General features: G+C 41.7%; 1 protein-coding gene across 1 annotated transcript; it reads right to left on the bottom strand.

The window, feature by feature from the left end:
• Window positions 1-8,824: 8,824 nt before the first annotated feature.
• FOMMEDRAFT_151080 (uncharacterized protein) lies at window positions 8,825-9,348 on the bottom strand (the record flags this gene model as incomplete). Its single annotated transcript, XM_007262204.1, has 4 exons — window positions 8,825-8,961; window positions 9,078-9,161; window positions 9,202-9,211; window positions 9,277-9,348. The coding sequence occupies 4 exons, from the start codon at window positions 9,346-9,348 to the stop codon at window positions 8,825-8,827; spliced, it is 303 nt and encodes a 100-aa protein (XP_007262266.1).
• Between the last annotated feature and the right edge of the window lie 632 nt (window positions 9,349-9,980).

Here is a 9,980-nt window from a genome sequence, read left to right as displayed (position 1 = left end):
TCATTGGCCTAGATACCTTCTATGCAAATGCATTACAATCGGACCCTTCGCTAGGTGCCGGAAGTGTCGTCCGAATCGGCCACTGTTCGCGGAATGAGGTAACCACTTCAGATGTCGTGAAAGCCCCGCCCGGCACTTGCTTGTGATCTAATTTCTATGGGCTGAACGGGTGTGGAGCATGTATTCTACTGAGTCATCTCTCGCTATATCGTTCTTTTGCTTCGTTCGGATGAACATAAGCTCCGCCCGCTCCAATCCCGACTTCCGCAACTCACGGGCGACTGCACCAGCTGATCGAGAGTACGAGCTGGAAAAAAACTAATCCTAATCTGGGAAATGAGGCCCTAAGGTAATAGCCAAATCGTTTCTAATACGAAAGAAAGAAGTTTTATTTCTAAGGAGCGCTGCGTCTATGTCTTCTCTAAATGCGTCGAATTACAAGAACGACTTCCGAAGCTCAATAAGATCTCGTACATGACGTCTATGTCTTTCCCCAAGTCTATTGACATCACCTCCTAGGAACAGTTCGTCATACAATACACACAAATACCTTCAGCGTTCTGAATGGTAAGCCGTTCGGACGGACCGGGCGACTTCATACTTGGCTAGGCCCACACCCAGGCTGGAGCGGTAGTCCAGGTCCATGTACAAAGCATCTTACCCTAAAGAAAGACATGAAAAAGCTACGGCAGTGGAGAACGTTTTCTGAGCTTCTTTGTGTCATTATCTTCCTCAGGCGCCTCTTCTTGAGAAAGACCGGTTCCAGGATGCCAGCACACCATTGACTGCGTAATCAACGCACCGACACCTCTGTTCCTGTGCACCCCGCCACCCCCACTTGTTCATTCCGCTCTGGCCGCAAAGAGGTGGATTGTAATTACACCGTTTATGTCAAGCACTAACACACCATCGGAATCGAGGTTATTATATCCAGCGCCGGAACGGGGATAAGTCCGCTGAGTTCAAGCTACTTCGAAAACAAGGCTAGAGAGCATTATTGCCAATCGACAGTGCACGCTGAGTTTGGAAAGACATGGACAGTGGATCTCTGATTTCATATTTATTTGGATATAGCGCTGTGTGTATCAAAATGATCCGCAAAGGCGAAACAGTAATAACCGTACATATTTGATCTGTTGCAACCTTGCAACTGTGGCAAAAATATTAGTACTAGCTTAGGATTTTGACTTCTGACTGTTACAAGAGAGCTCAGTCGAGATAGACCAAGACTGTATACGAACACCCAACTGGGAAAGAGGTGTACTAAAAGGCAAGTCGCGCAGAGGTCTTGTTTATAAGGAGCAATGTGGCATATACCAACTAGAACATCTATCTCTTGCACTGACGCTCGTCACACTCGGTCGATATCTATAAACACACTTAAGCTATAGATTCACATACCGGCTTTCCCAATGTTCCAGACTCATTACTATTGAAATAACAGTCACATATGCATAATTTGGATAGGTTATTGGTTGAAACGGTATGAAAAATCTGTACAATAATACGTCCTAATAACACTAAAAATTGCAAAAGTTGAGAGCAATTCGTCTAAGATAAAAAAAGAAATTTAGCTTGCCTGACTTGAACATATATGCGTAGGCTCAAATCGGCTCGGTACCACCTGAGCCAATGAATTTGTCATATGCAGCTGATTTGAGATGAACTTTCTTTTGTAAGAAATCGCCCCATACTCTACCACATCTGAGGTCCTACAGCATTTGTGGTACTGGCAAGTTGTGGTCACTGCCAAACTTAGCTTCACAATATTATCTTGAGGAAAGTCCAAGTATAATTGCGTCCTGACTTACTTACACCTCTTACGCGTTGTGTTTCCTTGCCAACACTGTGGAACCTCGGGAGAGTGTTTCGAGTTCGTAGGTTGCTGGAGTGATCGCGTATGTCCGTTCTCACAACCCGTAACCACTCCCGTACAGGAGAAGCGGAAATGACACCGTAATTAGCTGGTAGTGTTATTAATTATTTTCAAATTGTACAGATACGTGAGTAAACTGGTCTAGCTTGATAAGAGTACACGAATTAGTCGCCAAGACGCTCAAAGTAACGTTTTGGCGAACTTCGTGCCAGTGTCTCCGACTAGTCGGGTTGAGGTCCGCGCTCCACGAGGAAACCGCTACTTTTACCAACAAGAACGGACAATGATACCTTTTAGTAAATGCCCGAGAATGGTCTCCTGTGGTCAAGTGCTTGTCTCGCAAAGGAGTAAATCATGCACGGTTTCAAGCACAACTGTTTCACACGAGGATGTGAGTAAATTCTGCCTACTGGGCGGATCCCCCGGAAATGCTTCCGTATAGATCTTGACGATCTAAAGCCGTGAAGATTCGAAGTGAGAACTTGTCGACATCCCTAGCAATACAGTAGTGTCTCCTTTCCACCGGACCGTGAAGAGGCGTATTTTCACAAGCCCGAGCTTGTTTGAATGAAAATCTATGATTGCTCCTATATGTTCTGGAGCAGAAGCCTAACCCGCCCGTAGTACAAAGAATTTAGACCAGATTGCGCTGCGCTATAAATGTCATTGTCTCCGAGGAAACATGAGTAGTTTGTATTCATAAGTCTAATCCATCGGAAGAATTCTCGTTGCATTGATGGTAAGCCCGGAACTGGGAAAGGGGTTTCCTTGATATTAGTACCAATACATTTGTTCCATTCGGTTCGTCGAATGCATTTTTCCGGGCCGGAAAAGCTGCCATCGCAAGGCAGAAACGCAGGCAACACATTTGAGCCTGCTTGGAAAATATTAGTGAACAGTCTCGTGCAGCGAAAAATGAGCTTTACCTTCTACCAGGGCAACCCTCTGTGAAGCACGATGCGGCCGTCTTCCCTCGAAATGCCGAAATGCATACAAGAATCCACAGCAACAGTTTCCTTAGTAATCTCTTTGCCTGATCGGACCGTGGGATGCGCTTCGTGGAAGTCCATTTAGTTCGAGTGAAGACATATGGACAGCCAAGGGAAGCGTGTCTGGGAAAGAAGTCGCGGCTCCTTAGTCATCTGTGAGTGGAGGTTGCAGACTGTTCTAGCTTCACTATGTATGATCAGAGGGATGACAGAACACAGGTTCTGAGTTGTACTGTGTAATTCTGTAGTTTGCCCCCTAGTCTTATACCAGATTCCCTTCAGGCTACATCTAGAGTGGTAGAATATGTACACTGTGCACTGGTTTTCTATGCAAATGATCACCATTGACACAGTCAAAAATAAGATTGAAACAGACTTACTTGGATTACTGTAGTACAGTCAATCCATCACAGTCTGGCAAGTGGATCCCTGAGGACCCTTGTGCCTCTCTGTACACTTTACACACTCAGGCGTGTGGAAGACCATTCTCTCTGCCCAATCTAGAGGGATATCCTTGTCCTCCTTGCTTGAAGACTCTATCACAACCTTCTGGTTTTTCATGTGTGTTTCCTTGCTAGAGACTAGAATCTCCACCTCTACAATAGTGTGCTTCTTGCTTAGGAGCACTGGTACTGGCTCTAGACAACAAAATGGAGTCAGTATACTCAGAAAATCAACTACCCCTCATCCACATTACCTTTTTCCTTGCTTTTGTCCTCTTTCTTCTTTTCTGGCTTTGTAACTGCTTGAGGAACTAGGAGAAACATTGTATTAGCTTGGCACAATTCATTAGCCATACTTGTACTTACTGACTATGACTCGTTTCTCCTTCCTATCCCTTCTTGCATTGACCTTCTCTTTCTCCACAACCAGCTTTTTCTTTTCCAGTTTCACAACTTCTTTAGGAACTAGGTAAAGACAACATCAGCAGTACACAATTTGTTAGCCATACGTTTAATTCATACCTGGCTTGTTCCCCTTTTCTACTACTACCTTTGACCTTTCTACATTTGCAACAGTATTGGAACCTGTGTAAACAGTTAGTTATTGTGCACAATTTGTTAGCCATACTTACACACATACCTTTGGACCCCTCCTTTTCCTTCCTATCCTTCTACTTTGTTGCTGACTGTGCTAAGGCTGTAGCCTTCTCCTTCTCTTTCTCCTTCTCCCTCTCCTTCTCCTTCTCCTTCTCCTTCTCCTTCTCCTTTCCCCTCTCCTTCTCCTTCTTTACCTTGGCCCAAGCCTCTTCCTTAACCTTAGCCTACATTGCTTTCTCAGCCTCTGCCTTTGCTTTAGCCCTAGTAGTAGCTTCATCCTCCTTTGCTTTTGTAAGCTCCTCTACTGTTGCCTTACAATCTACAAGATGTTCTGTGTCAGTAGACAGATTGGAAATCAGGAAATAGGAGACTTACTGTCAGATTGACCCTCCACTGGCACAGACAAAACCTCCTTGCCCTCTGAATCGTTGTCATTGTGAGCATCATCATCTAAGCTCTCTTTGTCTTCAGACTTGGGATCTGTGGTCAATCCATTGGTTTCCTCCTTTACAACCTTGTCCTCTGGTTTGTTTTCTGTGTTGGAACCTGTAGAGTACATTAGCATATGAGTCAGAGACAATGTGCTTCACAGAGGTACTCACTGAGTGTACGTTTGACTAGCTTGTCATCCACATCCATTCCCTTGCTGGCTACTACATTGTTACACACACAATTTCTGAGGAAAATCACAAAATCAGTATAAAAAGAGTGGAAAAGGGTGTAACACTTACTGTTGGATTTGCTAGGGAGCAACAATGACATAGCAAGAGTGATGGAAGGAAGCAGGAAGAATAAGCAACAATGTTCACACACACACAGAACTTACATTCAGCCTGCCAATCATTAAATCAACCATGTGACTGTAGACAGTCACAAGCAGACACACTGGGAGATGAAACAATCAGCATCACACTAAGAACTGTACATTACATACAGACAATCACAGCAATCAATTCCAAACACCCACATGACTCATAGAAGCCTACTCTAAGAACACCCAACTATTCCACATTACAAGCATTTGCAAACAGAACCACAAGAGTGTGTAGTTTTAGAATTAGCTTACACACATTGTTTTCTCCATGGGATGTACAGATCATGTGCTTATCACAGGCTCAGAACACAAGTTGTGTCATAGTGAGTGGCTCAGCAAACCATTACATTATTATTGCCCAGATTAAAGTACTGCAATCTTCCAATCAGATAGGACATCAGGGCAATCAAAGTGTTGATCTCAGGAGACTGCTGGAAATCTCAGAACTCTCCACACTTTGTCTGTACCAATCAGATGATAATAACATGAGAACCTTCTATTTCTTTCAATGAAAATCTTGCTTTTCCCTTTTGCATAACATTTCCTGTGGCTAGAATGCAGACCACTTAAATTTTCCTCATGCATTTTCACCCTATTTTCTTCCAACCTCTGGCAAAAGGTTCTCTTATTTGTTCTTGTATATTTCGTTATTTTTCTTTTGTTCAGTCATGACACTTCCCTGTTAGTACTATGCTTTTCTGGAACTCGGAAAACTATAAATACAGCTACTCATGTACTAGATACAGGGGGAATTCAGATAGTTCACCCATTGATTTAACTCTTGTCTCTTGTCTCGAAGTCCTCTAGTGTGAGGCATAGTTTTAGTCTTTGTCATTTTCTGTATCAGATTGTTTGTTGTGCACTTTGCAAAGTGTACTTTCTGTTATTCACATCACTCTTCTAAGGTTGCAACTACACTAGAAGAACTTGCACCTGTTCAGAACCACTCTAGTCTCCTAAGACTCATGGTTTAGCTCCCCCTCGAACTTAACAAATCACCTGTGATCTTCTCTTAGACACTTCACAGGAGTTTCAATACACTCAGTGTTTAACAAGGTTCTACTGTCTCAGTACTATAATCCAGGTTTTCCTTTGTAACAAAGACTCCTACTACCTCTACCAGAACTTATTAGTTCTGAACCAGAATACAAAGTAGAGTATGTAGTAGATACTAAGCTAGTGTGTAGAAAGCTCAAGTTCCTTATCTACTAGAAGGGATACTTAGTTGAAGAACACACTTGGGAACCTGCTGAGAACCTTGCCCATACTCTTAAGACAATCTGAGATTTCTATCAGTTTCATTCTAGTACTCTGTACAAACTTAGCTTTACAGATTTCCAAGCCCTACTGTTCTGACCTATGTCTGAACTACTGACTGAGCCCTATGTTTACTAATCAGAACAATTGGTTTTAGAGGGGAGGGTAATGTTACAATTCTCTACTCTTGTACCTTTAGTTCTAAGAGTTCTACACTCTTCTGTACTAGAACTCAGGACTTTTGTCTCTCAGAAGTACTATCTATAAACTATATGTGTACTGACTCTTACTACTACCCTTCCTTACTTTATTATTCCATTCCTTTGACCACCCCTTCATTCTTTGTTCATTCTATAGTCTCTTACCCTTTGTCTATCCCTTCATTCTTTGTACCTTTATCTTTGACCTTCCTTTCTTTCATTCTTTGTAGCTTATCATTCTTAGTAACTCATACTCTCTGAGTACTCTTGTATAGTTTAGTATATATAGGTGTACAAGATCAGACTAGTCCTGTAGTCTTGATCTTGTCTACTCTAGATAGTTCTGTACTCTTAGGCTTACTCTATATACCCTACTCTTGTCTCACTCTCTCTCTCCACCTATTCTACAAGTTCTGACTATGTTCTAGTACTTACATTCTGTATTTCTGTTGTGTAGGATAGTTGTAACCTAGGTCCCCTTACTAAGCCTTCAGGTCCCCTCTATACTGTTACTAACACATATATGGAATTTTTTTACTTATAGTATACACATATGTGTGTAAATATACACTTGTATTTTCAGCTAAAATTTTCTCTTATAATACAGTGTGTAAGTGTATACACTGTAAGTGTATCTGTAAATTATACTATAGTACAGAGTACTATATATGTGTAATTTCAATTAACTGTTAGTATTAGTAGACTTGTTCCCTTTCTGACTCTAGAGAAACAGGACTTTAATCCTAATGTGTATTTCAAGACTTAGTATAAGTGAAGCAAATTCAATCATAAGTTGTGTTCTTACAGTTAGGGCAGAGGTAAATACACTAAACATTCAGAAGAGCCTGAGTAAGTACTGTATAGTGTAGAGTAGTTTAAAGACCTTTAAGCAGTTGTGTCTGAGAGTAGGAAAACAAGACAAAAGGAACTATCTTGTACTTTCAAAGAGAAAAGGATGTTTCTTTCTCTATAGTAGGAATCTAGAATTACTGTACCTGGACCTGGAACAGTATGAGATTTATTCACCATACTTTAACAACCTACTATTAAGAGAAACTACCTTTCTAAGTATGTTATTTTTGTATTACAGTTTAGTATTTAGAAAGAACTCCTTAAAGGTTAAAGAGTCAAAGATATGCTTGAACTTGAACTTGCCCATACTCTACTATTGTTTTAAGTCCTTACCTTATGACAGGCCATTCAGGAGCAACCCTGAGAAAATACAGTATGAATAAATCTGGGAAAAGACATAAACATTAATGTTATATTATGAGTAGGGTTGAATACAGTCTTAACTTTCTATATTCAAACCCTGAGTCTTACAGCTCTTTTTAGGACAACCCTGACTGGCCACTTACATAATACTTGTATGCTGGTTTACAGACCAAGAAGTTAGGAGGAGGGTTTGGGGGGGCAGAGCCTCCCTAATTAGGTTTAGGTTCAGTTTAGGTTGTTAAGTTTAGGTGTTGAGTTGGGTGTTAGTTAGGCTTGGGGGAGGGGAATATATATTTTCTTAGGGAAATGACTTTATTTTGACTTAGTGAAATTCAAGTCAATTTGTGAGTGGCCAGTTGGAGCTAACCTAAAAAGAGCTGTGGGACTCAGGGTTCAGATGCAGAAACGATGCAACTGGGTTGAATGTACTTCAAAAGTCACATTCTGGATTCCTTACAATTTGACAAAAGTCTAGACACAGCATTTCTTGGAAATAAAGTAGCCTTATCTAGTATCGGTAACAATCTAGCTATTTCCTCAAATCGTCGTTATGCGAAATTAGGAAGTTATTTTGTTCAAGCCGAACTCTTCAATAGCTTACATATTTTGTTGCTCTGCAGATACTGAAGCAAGGGTCGGAGCGGTCCGAACACACGTTTATCTGAGCACAGCAAGATGAAATACAGCAGGAAGTTGTTCCGTAGCCGTAGGATACTTTTCCCGTTCCAACCGAATCGATAGAATGTGGCAAAAACTAGTGCTCTCATACCTTTAGAGTCTTTACTTCATTCTGCAGATACTGCCAGATAGAGCCGAGCGCATTGCCTTCGTCGAGGCCATGCCACCATGACAAGCTACACCTCATCTCGAGCCAAAACCACCAAAAGATATTTAGTACGACAGATGAATTTCAATTCGCATATGGTTATCGTGGTAATACTACATTGGCAGGGAAAAGCCATTTGTAGCATATATACCAATTATGAGTTATAATATTTACATAATCATCTAGCGTGACGGCCAATGTCTTTTCCAGTCTCATCTCCCAACATGAACCACCCACAAGGATTGGAGATAAATCAGGACGAATGGTGTAATATAATTTCCCATTCAGGCAAAGCTGTAGTGGCTCCGCGAATACTAATACGCTATTTTTGCAGCAGTCCTACTGTACTTACACTTGTCATGTAGGCTGACTCTACTTCTTCGCTCTTCCTACCGTTCAGCAAATCGCCGATATTGGTGCAAGGATTCGTCTTCTCGATTTCAATATCTCACCATCGGCTGCAATGTTCTAGTATTCATTCGGTGTTTGTCTCCTTGACCGAAGAAGATAGGGGGTTGTACTATGCACTGCCCTTTCTTCTCTCCTCTGATGCCTTTCTTTTAGGATCTCCGTCGTTCTTAAATAGTAAACAGGCTAATACCCTGCTTTAGCGTTTAACAATAAGCAGCAGTCGTTCTAGAACTGGGGTGTCTTGCGGACTTGCCTTCGCCATCGCTGTCGGGTTATGGAAGCGTCTGATCGGCTGGTTTACCCTTGGTACGACACTTCCCGCGCTCACGTAACCTATAAATGACCTTGTTTTGAAGACTTCGGATCTTACCAGGGATCGGCTTGAGGAGTGTATTTTAATTTAACTTCAGGCTTGTTTTAAAGGGCTCATTCTGATCGACCGAGCGAACCGGTTGTAGACGCAGGGCAGAACTTCGACTCAGGCTTCTCGAGCTTCCTTGTACTGCTATGGTAAAAGGTTCGATAAATTACGGCTAATTGGAGTTACTCAGCAGCAAACAAAGAGACGCTCACGTTCTTCCCGCTAGGAGAACAAAGCCCGTCTGGAGCTAGGGACTGCAGCGGATAAGGCTATCCGCGGTGTCGTACCGCGGTTGACAAATTCCCACGGATACCACATCCGCGGATAACTTTCTCACGGTATCCGCGGTTTTTGCACATCCGTCAGATGTATATAGAAATCAAATACATCTACTGTAGACATTCATAACTTCCAAGTATTAGCATTCATTAACTAAAAAAAGACAAAAAAATTCTACTATGTCTCAGAACTATACCCTACACTCCTTAAATTCAATATTTTTCCCATCTTACAACATGTCCTTGTCTGACGAGATGTGAGTCATGTGACAGCTGTCTGCTTGTTTGTTTTTACAGAACCATTAACAAAATGCACTCTCTACATAAGTAATGGTTGAAGATATTATGGCTCTGGCAGGGGTGTTAGGGTTATATGAGACATTGATCAGTGGAATGCCTTCAGTTGTAACATACTACATTGAGTGTATGCCTTCAAAGTTCATACTCTGAAGCTAGAGTAACAGAGCTGTACTCTTAATATTTCATGTACATTTTCTGTATATACCCTGTCCATAGTTTGTATTCAATACAAATATTTGCTTCTTGTAAAAAAAATAGTGTTTTGTGTTGAAAAACAAAGAGGAAAAAACGAAAAACAAAAAAAGTAGTGTATGGAGTCGAACGTTGGCAGTGTAACCGCGGTTACTGCGGTTACCGTGAGAATTTCAACCGCGGATAACCTATCCGCGGTTGCGGATTGCGGTTTTTGGTGA

This window comes from Fomitiporia mediterranea (assembly GCF_000271605.1).
Source record: "Fomitiporia mediterranea MF3/22 unplaced genomic scaffold FOMMEscaffold_1, whole genome shotgun sequence".
Classification (NCBI taxonomy): domain Eukaryota; kingdom Fungi; phylum Basidiomycota; class Agaricomycetes; order Hymenochaetales; family Hymenochaetaceae; genus Fomitiporia; species Fomitiporia mediterranea.
The sequence above is the reverse complement of the archived record's forward strand: the minus strand, read 5'-3'. Positions and strand labels throughout refer to the sequence as shown.